The sequence below is a fragment of the Cydia splendana genome, chromosome Z (genome assembly GCF_910591565.1).
Source record: "Cydia splendana chromosome Z, ilCydSple1.2, whole genome shotgun sequence".
Lineage (NCBI taxonomy): Eukaryota > Metazoa > Arthropoda > Insecta > Lepidoptera > Tortricidae > Cydia > Cydia splendana.
In genome coordinates this window covers 4181268-4198390 of record NC_085987.1, presented here as the reverse complement: position 1 = coordinate 4198390, position 17123 = coordinate 4181268, and the positions used below count along the sequence as shown (strand labels likewise).

At 44.2% G+C, this 17123-nt stretch overlaps 1 protein-coding gene across 2 annotated transcripts in view; it reads right to left on the bottom strand.

Annotated features, from left to right (window-relative positions):
- LOC134804291 (uncharacterized) overlaps positions 1-17123 on the bottom strand; it is a 286114-nt gene that overhangs the window by 62109 nt on the left and 206882 nt on the right. Inside the window, exon 2 of one of the 2 annotated variants that reach the window (XM_063777292.1) lies at positions 13579-13633. In XM_063777292.1, coding sequence (XP_063633362.1) covers positions 13579-13592 — 14 coding nt within the window. In that variant the 5' untranslated portion in view covers positions 13593-13633. Of the gene's footprint in view, positions 1-13578; positions 13643-17123 lie in introns of those variants that run through there. The other variant, XM_063777293.1, reaches the window with a different exon arrangement.

The window sequence follows — 17123 nt, the reverse complement described above, 5'->3', positions numbered from 1 at the left end:
CTCTGGCCACTAATAGGCCAATTCGAACGTGCACCTGACATCTAACCGATATTTGAATGATATTGGAATCATATTATGCGCATATGTATATGAAGCGCTGGTGGCCTAGCGGTAAGAGCGTGCGTCTTTCAATCCGGAGGTCGCGGGTTCAAACCTCGGCTCGTACCAATGAGTTTTGCGAAACTTATGTACGAAATATTGATATTTACCAGTCGCTTTTAGGTGAAGGAAAACATCGTGAGGAAACCGGACTAATCTCAATATGGCCTAGTTTACCCTCTGGGCTAGAAGGTCAAATGGCAGTCGCTTTCGTAAAAACTAGTGCCTACGCCAATTTTTGGGTACAGTTGCCAAGCGGACCCCAGGCTCCCATGAGCCGTGGCAAAATGCCGGGACAACGCGAGGAAGATGATAATGATTGGAATCATATTACGAGTTAGCTGTCATGCGCGCGGGCATCTCGCTTGCACTAATATACCTACATGTACAGTCGCCATCAGATATATCGGAGCGGCCACGGTGCTCACAAATATCTGAACACGCCTCTATTGTTAAGGCGTTAGAGTTAGACCAAGAAAAGTCTGCAGCGATTTTGATAGCCCACCCAGTAGCCAGCCGCCCAGCCAGTGTTATTTTAAACTGCAGACGTTTCTTGGTCTAACTCTAGACTTCTAGAGTGCTTGGTTGTACACAATAGTGTGGGTAACAAAACATTAAAAAGGTATACCTACTAATGTATACAATAACAATAACATCAAGCCGCGAGTAACATTTTTTTAATTATTCCCATAAAGTCAAATAAATTCGTTAAAATATGGCTCTTAGTACAAAATTACCATAGAAACCTGATTACACTAGACCCCGCCACGTTGCAAATTTAATATCAAAAATGCAATTTCGCCTTTTATTCTGAGTAATAAGAAAGAGTAATTTTGCCTGGATGGCTAATTTCAGTCGCAACATAAAGGACTGGCTGTCCTTTGTGGTTGGCACGAAAAATTAAACTAGTCTCCGTGTCTTGTTGGTACAGATCGCTTACCACCGGAGAGAGCATACCTAATAGAAGCCTACTCGCTTTTATAGTATGAATTATCTCAGGTGATTTTTTCGGGCTCGGACCCTAATCCGTTAAACAAAAGCCTTTGTTTCTTTCAAGAGCGGTCTTCAGCACGTGCCGAAGTAACCAATGTCGTTTAAAAAGCATCTATCGTGATAGTATTAAGGTTCAAATTCATGTGACAGTTCATTCAGAGAACAATCAGGGTGGTCTTGGTTTTGGAGATAACAAAACGTGTTATCTCCGAATGGGCTGTTTCACGAATTTGAACCATATAATTAGAATGGTAAGTTTGGTTTTTAAACGGGCTTGTTCCCGTTACTTATGTCGGGGCTATTAGCAGTAAGCTGTGTAACCACTGCATAAAGCAAACAATAGCTTTTGTTTAAAAGATTAGGGCCCGAGCCCGAAAAAATCACCTGAGATAATTCATACTATACCACGAATACATTGACATATATCTAAAGACGGGCCTTATGGGCACTAAGAATGGTGCTACTAATGGTGCTAGCCAATCGTGCAGTCTAATGCAACTAGTTGCAATCAGTGTTAGACTGCACGATTGGTTCGAATTTGTGTGTCCATCTTTAGATATGTCAATGAAATACACCCACTTAAGGTATAAATTATTGTAAAGAAATATGTTTTGCCGTATATTTATTGCTTCATTGTTACATTTCTAAATAAATAAATGTGCTAATACTTCCAAAAAAGTCTACAAACATTTGACATTGACAGTTTGGATCAGTGGTGGGCAAACTTTCCTCATGAGGGGCCAAAACTTGGAGGAATTTCAGAGGAGGGCCAGATTTACAGCAAAAATGGATTTTTATTATATCGCTGTTCATAATGGTCATATACACATTTTTTCGAAGGACCGGTGGCGAGCCAGATAAAATCATTTCGCGGGCCGGACTTGGCCCGCGGGCCGTACTTTGCCCACCACTGGTTTGGATCATCATTCAACGCGCTAGGTATAAATCGTGATTTCCTAAATCCTGTTCCGAAATAACCCCAATGCACCTTTTTGCAACTTTTACTCACGCATTCACACCCGCATTCTGCAACGGCTAATCTCACGCATCTATTTCACCAACATCTTTCTTCACTCAACAGTTATACTGAAAAATCAACCTTAACGCTAGAGAATAAGGTCTAACTTGCAATGCTAATTTAAAACAGATAGGATATTTAGAAACTTATCCCGCATTTTATCTCAGCTAATCCTACTTAACGACTTCACCGATCCTTTAAAAATCAACCTTATCATATCGATATAAGGTTCAAATTGCAATGAAAAGATGCAAACAGATACGACATTAGGAAAGTTACTTGTATCACAATATGGCGGTTTCATCAGTGTAGCTTCATCGGAGGCCCTTTCAGTGCTTTTCCGCACACTGACGGCTTTTCACTATTTAGTCTGTTTCGCAACAACAGAATGGTGTCAGTTGGGATTCGAATGGAGGATTTTCTAGAGATTTTACTTATTATACCGTATTTAAGATAAAAAAAACAGCGGAGAGAATAGTGGAGAACGGCTTCTCAATACAAACGTAGGTCCTATTTTCCTCTCTTGTTACAATTTTTTAAGGTGCGTGTTTGACATGTATTTGTTCATGAAATGGCGGCGTTTGAAAACCCATTGTCGATTAAACAGGTATCAGACGCATTAAACAAAGTTAATCACTCGAATTGTTTCCAATATGGAATCAGGCGTGGCTCACTCGGCGATTTCGTCGCTTTGCAACAAGTACATCCGTCTCACACCAATTTTGGTGGCTAGCCATAAGCCGCGCGTGGCGCTGTCGCCACCTAGCGGTCATATCTGTCCTAATCGTATATAACAGACGCGTTTTGTTAGAGAGTGAATCTTCTGTACCTAGTACTATTATTTTTTCTGTGATGGAATCTGGTTTCATTGGCTAATTATACAAATATTTAAGGCGACGTCACCTCAAAAAGTCTCATACTACGCATTCAAAATGGGAAAATTGTATTTTGCGCAACAGGTGCAATTTGTCCATATGGCAATCCTAAGATTTATTAAGTGCCCCTAGTATTTAGATATTTGTGCCGTTCCACGGGAAAAGGTACTGTGGAGTGTAGACTGTAGCTTTTCGTGATGGGGGTTCGTTGGGAGAAGCGTAGAAACCCGCCGCTGGAACGCGCTGGCCGCTGTGCTGTCTCGAAGTCCGCTATACCTCCATTTACCGGTATATGTGTTGTGTGAAATGAAAACACATATATTTGATTTATTCACTTGGAGAGTGTTCAGGCTGGTATGAGTGAAGCTCTCTTGATGTCTCTGATATCTCTGAATAAGCCACGAAACGGCTCTGCCTTATATAGTAAAACACAAGGCCGTTTGGTACCTTCTTCAACTAGTGGGTGTATCATGCAGAGTCAGTAATGTATATTTTTGCCAATCTCGTTAATTATAAGCACGTATGAAAGGAGCACGAATCCTAGACTTATAAATAGGTACAATATTAAGCACGTATGAAAGGAGCATGAATCCTAGACTTATAACTAGATATAAAACATTCCACGCAATTCATTTGACATAATATACGAGCACAAAGTAAAACATGATATACAAAAGTAAAAATAGTAACCTAAACGTAGAGACTAATTAAACACATACATGAACCCTAATAGCTATTTACGACAGTCTCCCCCACGTGTGTCAACACCGTCTTCATGCGCGGAGTAAATGGGGATAAGTCTAGAAACTGGGCGGCGGACGTCACCTGCGCGTGTGCGAACAATGGCCACTCTCACATGACCATCTGGGCCAGGAAATAGCTGGGCGATTACGCCTCTGGGCCACGTTCCTCGTGGCATGGAGCTATCCGCAATGATGACTACGTCACCTTCATGCAGTTTTCTCACGTTTTGGTGAGCACCGGGCCTGGGGAGGAGGCTGGGTCGGTATTCCCGCTGCCAGCGCCTCCAAAATTGGTCGGCTAGCGTTTGCGCTGTTTTCCACGAAGAGAGCGACATAATTGCGTCTGTGAAGACACCCAGTGGCGACATGGCACTTGATCGACCGATTAGAAAGTGATTCGGCGTCAGGGCTTCGATGTCTAAATCTGGATTCACTGGTGTCAACGGTCTGGAATTGACTATGTGCTCTGATTCTAGCAGTAAAGTATGTAGAACTTCTTCGTGGGGTGCTCTTTCTTTCAGTACTACTTTTAATGCGGTTTTAACGCTGCCCACGAGCCGTTCCCAGGCACCGCCAGCGGAGGGGTTGCCGGGTGGAATTTTCTTCCATTTATGGCTCGCTCGGTCAAGAAGGGCTTGAGACTGTCGGGCAGCGTGTTTTTGGCCTCTGCCAGTTCTCTTTCCGCGCCGTGGAAGTTGGTGGCGTTGTCGGAATAGAGAACTGTAGGCGTGCCGCGTCGCGCTATCATTCGGCGTAGCGACAGTATCATGGAGGATGCCGAAAGTGAGGCGGCAAGCTCCTGATGTACAGCGCGAGTCGTGAGGCATGTGTATAGTACACCCCACCTTTTCTCGCGGCGGCGGCCTATAGTTATGTGCATGGGGCCAAACAGGTCTACGGCTGCAGCGGTAAATGGCGGCTGATTCACTTTTAGCCTTTCTGGCGGCAAGTCACCTATGGGAACTTTGATTGGCGTTCCCCTATAGGTTCTGCACCATTGGCATTTATGCGTTATATAGCGAATGCTTCCGCGCAGCCCGATAATGTAGTACCTTTGTTTCAACTCGTTGATGACGGTCGCGTGGTTCCCGTGATTGTAGAGTGCATGAAAATGCTGTACTAATAACTTGACGAAATCTTCTTTCGCATGTAAAACAGGCATGTGCGTGTTTTTATCGATTCTAGCATTTAGTACGATGATTCCGTTTTTGTCAAGTTGTACAGCGATTTTGTATAGCGGAGATTTCTTCAGGAGTGGCCGCCCAGTTTCCAGAAGCTTGATTTCCTCCGGAAATGCAGCATGTTGACTCCGTCGGATTAGTAATATCTCTGCTAAATCTAAATGCCCCTTATTTATCTCTATGTCTGTTTTCTTAGCGAACAATGCGGCTTTGAAAACCTCGGCGGCAACCAGAATACTAGCGGTGGCGCGAACTAATCGCACGAACTTTGAGAACCTACATACCTCCGGCAGGTACTCAAACCTATTCTCCGCGACGCCTACTGAGCATACGAGTTTATTAACGCGTTCCTCGCCCGTATCGGCGACGGGCGTAGGCACTTTTTCGGTCGGCCAATGCCCTTTGGATTTACGTATAAAATCGGGCCCTATGAACCATCGGTGGTTCACTCCAAATTGCGCAGGTACTCCACGAGTCGCGTCGTCAGCCACGTTAGCTGCACTAGGCACCCAGCGCCAGTTGGCGGGGGTGGTAGTGTTCTCGATTTCTGCTAACCTATGTGCTACGAACGTTTTATACCTACGTGGGTCCGAACGTATCCACGTGAGCGCCGTTTTAGAGTCAGACCAAAAATACTTGTCCTTTATTACGTAATCTGACTCCTTGACTATGGTTTCCGCTAATCTAGTAGCTAGTACGCAGCTCTGCAATTCCATCCTCGGAATGCTGACTACCCGGAGAGGTGAAACGCGGGCCTTAGCGGCCACTAACGCGGAGGTTCTAGTCCCCTCGGGGTTGATGCTAACTAAATACACGGCCGCGGCATATATTTTTTCGCTCGCGTCGCAAAAAACATGCATATATGCCTCCCTATTAAATGCGGGCACGTGTCGCGGAATCTCTAAGTCTCGTAATTGTTGTACGTTATCAATGAACGATCGCCAGACGGGTGCGAGTGAGACGGGTATAAGCGAGTCCCAATCGATTCCTGTCCTCCATATTTCCTGCATTAACGCCTTGCCTAAGACGGATATGGGGCTTACGTAACCGATCGGATCAAATATCGACATCGCGCTACTTGTTACCTGTCGTTTTGTAGGTAATTTCTGACCGTTAAGTACGTCTTCGGGCGTATTACGAAAGTTTACGTTGAAACCTAAGGTGTCACGTTTGTAATTCCATTTCAAACCTAAGGTACGTTCGCTCTCGTTCGCGCCTATCAGCGACGTTTCCTGATTGCTATTAACTACGTCAGCAATTACCGCAGGATGGTTCGATGCGAACCCGCGAAGCTCGAATGACGCGCGCATATTCAGCTCGTAAACTTCGTTTACTACGCGTCTCGCTTCCTCTTCAGACGTATCGAGGGCGATCAACATGTCGTCCATGTACGTATTCTTTATTGTTTTTTCCGCTGCGATCGGAAATTCTTTACTATGCGATTTTGCGTTTTCGTTTTTGACGTATAGCGCGGTTGTCGGCGACGCTGCCGAACCAAATATAAGCCGCTTCATCCTATATTCTTGCGGTTGGGAGGTACGGTCCTCTCCCCTCCAAACGAAACGTAACGCATCACGATCCTGCTCAATTATTTCGATCTGTAAAAACATCTCTTTGACGTCGGCTATTACCGCGATTTTACCCTCGCGGAAACGCACTAACACGCCGAAAAGTGATTCTAACAGGTCGGGGCCAGCTAACAGCGCGCTATTGAGCGAGCGTCCGTAAGCTGTTGCGGCCGCGTCCCAAACTAATCGCATTTTCCCGCGTTGCGGATGAAAAGTTGGGAAGTGGGCTAGGTACCACGTCCGGGGTGCCTCGGGGGGCGGTCGCGAGCTCATTTTCTCCGCGTAACCTTTGTCGAGCAAGTTGTTCATATGCTTTGCATATTCGGCTTTAAGTTTCGCATCGCGGTCTAGCTTTCGTTCTAGACTGTACAGCCGTTTCAATGCTTGCGCTCGGTTATCGGGGAGTTTCTCGTCATCTGACCGCCAAAGTAAGCCCGAGCGATACCTTTGCTCCCCCGGTATCTTTTCGCAGGTGGCTTCTAACAAATCTAGCGCACGTTGGTCGGGGTCCGCCCGAGGTAATTTTTGCGAAACGCCTAATGACTCTATGTCAAAATGTCGTTTCTTCAATTGTAAGGCTTCGTCATCCGCGGTATTAGGCCTTGCGTGCCCAACAAATTGTACCGCGGCGCGACGCGTACGGTCTGGTCCATGCAAAACCCATCCTAGCCTGGTTAAACTCGTGACTGGGAGGTTAGGCGGACCGTCTATAATTTGCCGACTAATGATGAGATGCCAGTTATCTTGGCCTATCACGATAGTAGGTACTGCGGGGGGGGTAACTTAATTCGTCCGCGATTTTAGATAAATGATCGCATTTATCTACCAAGTCTCGCGGCACGCCCTGCGCTCCTAAACCTATATCGCAAACCGTGTAAGTCTCCATCATTTCCATATGTCGACTACAAAAACCCCGTATTGCGACTCGTAACGCATACGAATCTGGGTCCCGTACTACACCGCCTATGCCTTCTATCTCTAATGTTTCACCGCGCACACGAGGTGCGATTCTATCCGCAGTTTCATGTAACATCAACGTCATTGCCGCGCCTTCATCGAGTAGCGCGAGGGTTTGGACGGTACCTAACGGTCCCGACACCTCTACTGGCATGATTTTGAGATACGTCTGCGGCAGTTTAACATTGAGTACTGCTTTGCGTGCTGCCGGCGCACTATTACCGTTCGCGGACCCGGCCGCGCTTAAACCGTGTAATAGTCTACTATGTCCGGCTTCGCACTGATTCATGCCACACGCGACATATTTACATCCAAAAAATTTACGGTGATTCGCGCCTAGACATCTAAAGCACAATTTAGCTCCCTTTGCCAAGTCCCAGCGCTCAGGTACGGTCGCGGCTAGAAATTTCGAACACTCCTTAACTTCGTGTTCTTTGCCGTTGTTACATATGGCGCACGCTTCGAGCGAGACAGAGACAGACGCTATCTGTCGCTTGGGCTTAGCTCCGGTTGACGCTGGCTTTTTCTTCAAATTGCCATCGCGGTGCTTTACTTGAGCTACGGTCGATTTATAAGTACGCGATCTATTTCCCGTATCACGTGTGTATGACTCGCGGGAATCTGACTCCGAATCCGAACTATAGTCGCGAATGGACGCGGGGGCGCGGGACCTAGCGAGAGCGTGGCTCGATCGGCTGGGCTCGCGCACAGAGGAAACCGCGTTTCGTTCATTTCGCGATCTATCATACGTATCACGGTAGAACGCGGGGTCGCGAGACCTAGAGAGAGCTTGGCTCGATCTTCTGGGTTCGCGCGCAGAGGAAACCGCGTTCACTGCATTCCGTGATTTGTTGGACGGCTTATATCGGTTTATGCGCTTGGCCGCAGTACTAATTTCGTTAAGAAACTCGGAAATTGCTACTAACCCGGGTGATTCTACGTTAGACTGCCTGTATTTGGCCCATTCATAGCGCACTATCAGATTCAATTTATCCACGATTTTATTCACGAGCTCAGGCGCGTGCAAGTATTTCTCTTGACGCAAGGATCTAATGGTGGCGACGGCATTCGCTACATGCGCGGCGAATGAGGCTATATTCGAATTGTCTTCGGATAAACGCGGCATGCGTTTAACATTATGAATTTCCGTAAGAACAATCTCCTCAGGGTCGCCGAACTGCCGTTCCAGCGCTTCCATTATCTCGTACGGATCCTGAACTGTGTACATTATTGATTTTACGGCCGTCCGAGCTTCGCCCTTAAGTGCGCGCCTAATCCGACTGACGTTATTGACGGCACTAAACATGGGCGACGTATCTTCGAAGTCTGCCCTAAATGATATCCACTCGGTGATATCTCCGCCGAATGCAGGTAATTCCGGCGGTTTATGGTACATTGGCGCGTAGGTACCGTGCGGTACCTCTAAAACGCGCGGGGGCGGTCTGCTAGCCCGGTCGGCGGCTGCACGCGGCGGCGGCTGCGCGGTCTTTTTCGGCGGCGGGAATTTAACGTTTTCTTTCGCGACCTCGTGCTGTAACCTAGCTTGTCGTTCTACCCAACTTCTAGTACGTTCTTCGACGGTCGCGTCACTGCTGCCGACAGACTGCGCCTTCAGTTGCGCAACCTGCGGCCGTAAATTTGCAGTGGCGGACCCTGTCTTAGAAGCTTCGACGGTCGCGTCACTGCCGCCGCGAGACTGCGTCTTCAATTGCGCAATCTGCAGCCGTAAATTGGCAGTGTCGGACTCGGTCTTAGCAACGGCTAGACGGGCTTTATGAACCTCGAGCTCGGCCATTAGCACGGACAATTTATTGTCGCGTTCCCTAACCGATTTGCGATTCTTTAATTCGCGATTAGACGGTGCCCGCGACGGCGGCGGCGGCGCATCGGTGTCTTTATTCACTAGCGTATTCGACCTACTACGAATTACTACGGTGGCATCTAACGTCTCCGAGTGTACCGACTCGGTTCCACCGGTAGCAATCGGGTTGCCACTGGTGCCCTTGCTCCACGTATTAGTCTCGTTGGACGTAGTCTTACCAGACGAGGGGGTAGGGGTATCCATGTTCGGTGCGGGCGCAGGTGGGCCCTTGGTGCGTGATCGTAGGCTCCTTTCTTCCTTTTCGGACATCTTTCTGGCTGGAACCACTTCACTTAACACACGCGGGGGGTCCCTAACTTGACCTGCCTATGCCTATGACTGACCGTTGCCGTGCGCAACGTCAGTGCCCTAAGCGTGGGTCCCTCGTGGCACTGAATCTCCCGCAATGGCAAAGTGCTATGCCTAGAACGTTCGATAGCAGTGTGTGGGTATCAACCATGTGACACTTGCAACGAAAGTTGCCAGGACACGTGAGCGGAGGTGGTCCCACGACGCTGCACGGTCCGTCCGGCAAGCCGGTAAATGGGTTACGGAAAGGTATAGGGTTTGGGTCTAAACCGAAGCGAACTTCTAGGCTCAGCGCGTCCTTTATTCTTTCTTGCCGTCTGAGTCAAGCAACGTTCGCTTAAAACTCAGCGCGTACTTGTTTCTTTCTTGCTGTCTGAGTTAAGCAATGTCGCTTGAAACTCAGCGCGTACGTTTTTCTATCTTGATGTCTGAGTTAAGCTATGTCGCTTGAAACTCAGCGCGTACGTTTTTCTATCTTCATCCGGCTTCAAAAGGACCAAACTGTGGAGTGTAGACTGTAGCTTTTCGTGATGGGGGTTCGTTGGGAGAAGCGTAGAAACCCGCCGCTGGAACGCACTGGCCGCTGTGCTGTCTCGAAGTCCGCTATACCTCCATTTACCGGTATATGTGTTGTGTGAAATGAAAACACATATATTTGATTTATTCACTTGGAGAGTGTTCAGGCTGGTATGAGTGAAGCTCTCTTGATGTCTCTGATATCTCTGAATAAGCCATTTTTTTTTTTTTTTTTTTTTGGAATGGATTTTTCTTAGCTGGGCAGCTGGTGCCCTTTGCTCTTTTTAGGACTTTTGCGTCTAGTGCGCGAGAGGCGCACAGAGCTCTTAAAACTAATAATAACTATATCTATATACACATTTTCTTTATAACTAAGGTCGATGCCCCCTTTGAATTCCCGAGCCTTAGGGGCTCATAGCAAAGAATTCAAAGGGGTCATCAAGCGGAATTTGTACAGTATTTTGGACTCTATTTGAATGATTTTTGTCTTGTGGGCTACATTTGGAAGTTTTTGGCTTTTTCAGCCACTTTTTAATTCTGGAATTACAGAGAACCCTAGGGGTACTAGGAGCTGTTTGCATGATACCTGGATCACCAGTAGTGCTGAGTAGTAGAGGGGGGGATGAGGGGATTGGAGGGGAGTTTGTGGGATGATTAGCAGACGATGATGATGGTAAAGGTATTTGAGCTGATGTTGAAGGTGAAGGGGAGGGTGAGTTTTGATTCAGATTAGGATTATGGTTATGAGTAGTATGAGTATGAGTGACAGTGGGAAGGAGGCCAAAACGCGCTCTGAGGAGTTCGCCCTCCAAACGGATATCCTCCTCAAAGGCTCTAGTGATCTCATCGTCACTGTCGCCAAGAGCATGTCTGGGCCTCCTCTTCCGAAATGGTACCGAGGGGAGGGGGGTGTAGTTCATAGCATCCCTGATCAATGGGTTGCTATGCACTGCAGCCCCCTCATGGAGTCTCTTCGACATTATTTTTATAAAGTAGCGCACCGAGGGTATCTTGAGATCCCTGTGAAGATCAACATTTCTTATATATCCCGGGCAGCCAGTGGCTCTACGTATGAATTTATTTTGGATAATTTGAAGCGATTTTAGTTTCTTTCTCGAGGCATGGGCGAAGACGGATGATGCATATGTGAATACTGGACGGATACATGTTTTGTATAAGGTTAACTTATTTTTAAGGGCCATTTTACTTTTTTTATTTGTGAGTAGGTTAAGCCTTCCGGAGATAAAGGCAGCACGATCCCGTACTGCCTTTATGTGCTTGAAAAAGTTGAGTTTGCGGTCCAGGTGGACCCCAAGGTATTTTGCCGAGGTTACCCAAGGAATGGGTTGGCCGAGTAATTTAATGAACGGGTGTCTGTCAACCAACTCCTGATACTTCCCTTTCCTGGAGAAAATTATGGCCTGACTTTTCCCAGGGTTGACCTCAATCCTCCAGCGATGGAACCAATCCCCAAGGGAATCAATCGCTCGCTGGAGGAGTTTAGTCAACCTCAAAGGGTGCGGAGACGACGCGAAAATCGCCGTGTCATCCGCGAACAGGGCATAGCTAACTCCAGGAATTTTGGGAAGGTCATTTACAAAGAGATTAAATAGTGTGGGGGCAAGAACAGAGCCCTGAGGGACACCCGCACCCACCGGGTGCAAATTTGAGAGTGAGCCTTCGACGCGATAGCGAAAGCCTCGACAATTTAAGTAGTCTCTGATGGTAAGGACTAATTGGTGTGGCACTCCTAGTTTGTTAAGCTTATAAATCAAGCCGTTGTGCCACACCTTGTCAAAGGCTTTCGCTATGTCTAAGAATATGGCTGCAGTAGAAACTGGATGCTTCCAACCATGCATCCAGTAGAGAGAATGTTCCACTATGCGATGGATCTGGTGTGCACAGGAGTGCCCCCGTCGAAAACCAAACTGTTCTTCTAGTAATAGACCAGAGGTGTCTATGAAGTGGGTCAGTCTCCTGAGCAGGACTCGCTCATAGAGCTTGCCCATTGTGCTCAAGAGGCTAATAGGGCGGTAACTGCTCTGCCTTATATAGTAAAACACAAGGCCGTTTGGTACCTTCTTCAACTAGTGGGTGTATCATGCAGAGTCAGTAATGTATATTTTTGCCAATCTCGTTAATTATAAGCACGTATGAAAGGAGCACGAATCCTAGACTTATAAATAGGTACAATATTAAGCACGTATGAAAGGAGCATGAATCCTAGACTTATAACTAGATATAAAACATTCCACGCAATTCATTTGACATAATATACGAGCACAAAGTAAAACATGATATACAAAAGTAAAAATAGTAACCTAAACGTAGAGACTAATTAAACACATACATGAACCCTAATAGCTATTTACGACAGGTACCTTATGGCGGCTGGCGCTATTTTAAGGTGCGTTTTAGACCCGAGTTCGTGATTTTTTCTGTAGAGCGATAGTCAAAAAAAACAAGTTTCGAATTGATGAAGCTACTAAAAAAAGTTTTCTATATTCCTAATAATTTTTTTGGCAACCGTATTGTGCAGTAACTAAGCGCTACGATTTTTCAAAAACTGCTGTCTGAACCTACTGCACCTTAACAAATATTACGAGGTATTAAAGTTTCGAATATAATTTAAATTACCGATTCGATGCAATGTAAAATGTCATTATGCAAATGACTTTCAATAGTATCATGAAAAGGGGGTATTATGAGCTTTAGTTCATTTATGTTTAAACTTTATAGCTAGGTAATTGATTTAAGCTTATTTTACGGTTAAACGTGTTTTAGTCACTCGCGCGACATGTTTCGGAGAGCCTAGGTCTCCATTTTCAAGCACTAACAGTGCATTGAGTGTGTAGCGGTCACGACGGGCGGGCGTCACGTGCGTTTACGGGGCCCACTGATTAACAGTCCGCCGGACGGTATCGGCCTGTCAGTTAGAACAAAAATTTGACAGTTCCGAACAACTGACAGGCCGATACCGTCCGGCAGACTGTTAAATTGTTAATCAGTGGGCCCCTTAAGATGACAAGATAACAAGAAGTCGAGAGCGCGCGCGAACGCACGAGTGACAAAAAAAATCTCGTTGTGTTTCTAAAATACCATACCTTTTCGTAATTCAGAGGAAGATTTTTTAGAGCATATTGACGGTAATATTGCCGTTTTATCGAATTCGATCGATATTATAGAAATCTGACGAAAAAGTATCCACCCACCACCTATGACCTACCGCGAACCAAGTTCGACGTGTTGCCTCCGTGTCACACTTACATACGAATTTACAAGTGCCAGAGAGAGGCAACACGTCGAACGTGGTTTGCGCTAGGCCCTCCGGTGTCCCGGTATTTTGCCGCGTCACTTGGAGAATCTGGGGTTCTTTCGGCAACCTATTCCCAATTGACATAGGCACTAGTTTTTACAAAATCGACTGTCGCCTTGCCTTAATATCAATTTGTACTCACCTCTCTGAATCCATGTTGATTTTAAAGGGAATCCAGGGCTTCTGAGCTTGACCTTCTGCAACAAAAAGAATAATAATTGTATACATGTCTTCGGTTACCGCGATAGTTACACACAAAATAATTTAAACAGAATCAACGCCATCTATGTCAGCGGAACATGCAGTTCCGAGTAATGCCTACTTTCGTCTATACACTGATATCAAAACCATTCAGGTATTGTACCTACAGAAATATAAGAGCTTCTCTACGAGTTTATAAAGACGTTTTCCTTACGATTAGAATATAATAGAATATAAATAAATGTATTTGTGAGCACAAACACAAAATAGAAAATTATACAAATCAGAGAAACATAAAAAGGAGAAAAAGCCACGAAATGGTCTCGCCTCAGCATGTTGCTGGCGACTCCCAGCGCTGATCTTCCGATGAGACCATCCGGTGAAACAATCACGACAGGTAACATGAATAACAACAAAATTATACATATTAAGCTAAACGTACTGGTGCTCGACGCGGTCCCAGTACATGTCATCTTGAAACTTAAGTCATTGACGTCATTGTCAATAAATGTGACAGCAAGGTGTCATCTATTATTTGATTGATAAAAGAAACACCTTGCAGTGGAAGAACTATTTTCAAGTTTATTTTATACATAAGTATACATATTTGTAACACAGGGGACAAAAGACGGTTCTAAAAGTAGATCGATCAATAACGTTTCTAAACAACATTTTAATCTTTTATTTTTCTTAAGAAAATTTGTGTTGAGAAAATTCAAAAACTGCAATTTTCGTTAAATGTAATCTTAAATTATATAACAAAATTGCTGACTGAAAAATTGAATTGAACTGGCCGCGATAGCAGAGGACGCTGGTTCGATTCCAGCCTGGGGCGCTAGAGGCCTTGGTCACTTTTTCTTAGTATATGACATTTATTTTCAGTTTATAATTTATATAGTACCTAGCGTTCCTACTTGATAAAAACAAATTAAAATATTTTTCAGAAATAATTTAATTTGTTCAAATACTTTAAAATTGCTGACGTACGAAGGCCAATTAGATCCACATTTGGATTCGGGTTGTTTACCTTTAACTAAACAAAACTTATTGTTGTAGTACCTAATGATCTGTTTAATGGGAAAAAAGCACTTATTATTTATTTATTATTTCTTTATTTATTAGAGATAAATCACAATTACATCCAAAAGCATCGTTAAACCAGAATGGTTTGTCTCGATACTCCATTCTGCAGTACTTAAATACTTAAATATACAATAGACACTTAAAACACATCTAATTCGTAAACAGCATAATGAATATAACGATTGCAAAAAATTGAGCGCATCGTTATCACACCGGCACCGGCGTTATAAATTCGTTTTGACGCGAATTTACCTACCTATGTACAATTATTTTTTTAAGCGGCAAGTTGTCCAAGTGCTTAATGCTTAGAGTCAGACCAAGAATAGTCTGCAGTGGATTTGATAGCCCACACAGTGCAAGTGTTATTTTAAACGTCAAACGTCTATGAAATTATGACGTATAATATGACACTTGCACTGCGTGGGCTATCAAATCCGCTGCAGACTTTTTTTGGTCCGACTCTAATATCTAATGATATTCTGTACCAAGGTTTTAACCCGCGACCTCCAGATTGAAAGTCGGACGTCAGTTCCACTCCGACACCACCGATAAAAATATTTAATATTGCATATTGTTTTTTTTGCATTGTATTTATTAATATTTAAGTACATAAAACATACTTAACATTATTTTTGAGATAACATAACATATTATGTATTCAAGGCATTTTCTAACCATAACAGCAGTCTAATATCTTACTATATTTATAAAAAAAAAAACATAATAGGTACTTTGTCTTTCGGACAACAAGACAGTTATTACATTATATTAGAGACATGGCAGCCTCTAGGGTCTTAGCAAGAGTCAGTTACAGTTAGAAAATATCAAATAAATAAATAATATTTTATTAGCAAGAAAAACCGATGTAGGGGAGACCGAGCTGAGTTGAAACAGAGGTAAGTTGAAACAACGTTAATTTGTGATATTTATAATCGTCTTGAGGCAAAGAAGCATATTGAGAGATTTGAGAGACCAGCGGACGGCGGAACTCGGCTAAAAATTGTATTTCCCAGATCGACAACAGGGTGCGTAGCCAAAATATGCCAATCGTTTACGCTGCGAAGCGAACGTAATGCAACGGTCTCTATCGCACTATGGAAGAGTGATAGAGAGAGATTACTGTATCGTTCGCTATGCAGCGACGTTGTCATCTTGGCTAAGCACCCAGTTATAGATGTCTCAAAATTGACGTTGTTTCAACCTTAAATTTGTACATTTTCGGGTAGTTTTAACATTTATTGGTTAACCAACTAAATACAAAACCGCCTGGATCTGTCAATGAACGTCTTTAACCTACATTATTTGATCATGTAATGTTTTCATCTACCCTCAACTGGCTTAAGGAGCCATTTGAGGGTAGATTTTGTTTACTTTTATTTAAATACCTATAGATACAGAGTATAGATGGCGGCAGGAGTCTCGACAACAAAGTTAATCAACCCGTTATATTTTCTGATAAAGTTGATCAGTTTTTCGGTTTTTCCCGTCCCAGTTGCAGTGCGGGAAACTGTCACACTTCTCATGCATTAAAAATGCTTTGTGCATTGTGTCTGTATCGATTGCGTGTTACTGATACGGTTCACACGTAACCTATCACATAGATTATTGCTCTGTTATTGTATATGTGTATTTGTGGGTAACATATGCATCATATTTCTGGCAGAAGTATCTAGATTTAGAATGTAAAATGTCAGAACGTCACAGTGTTCTCGTGGACAGGAATAATGTCTCCTGTCTAACTACTGAACGGATTTTCACGCGGTTTTCACCTATCAATAGAGTGATTCTTGAAGAAGGTTTAGGTGTATAATATGTAAAGGTTTTGTGGAAATCACATGAACTAGCCGGGGCGGGTCGGTAGTTCAATATATTTAATTGAATGCTTAAGGAGCGTAATATACCTACATATACCTAACCTAGGTGATATAGGTTAACGCATTATATAGGCCTAGGAACAAACTTGTATGACGGTGGACGCACATGTGAATCGGGGGCAGTGAACGTGTTAAAGATATATTTTCTTACCGATACAGCTACAAAAGGGTTGCCGTTGTAAACGTCTTATATATATTACATCTACAGTCGCCACCAGATATATCGGAGCGGCAAAGGTGCTCACAAATATCTGAACAAGCATTAGAGTGCGTGTTCAGATATTATGAACACCTTGGCCGCTCCGTTATATCTGATGAGGACTGTACATACCTATACGTTTAATTTGACGAGCGGGCCTAAACGCTTAAGAAAATCGACGATCTTCCTTTGTATTTATTAAATCAGCCATAGCTCCGTCAAAGAAGTACATGAAAATGAACTTAAAGTTTAATTAGCAAGTTTATTTGTTGTTCCGAACCCTGAACTTTGTCAAAATAACTTAAATCCAAAATAAACTTTCGGGCATAT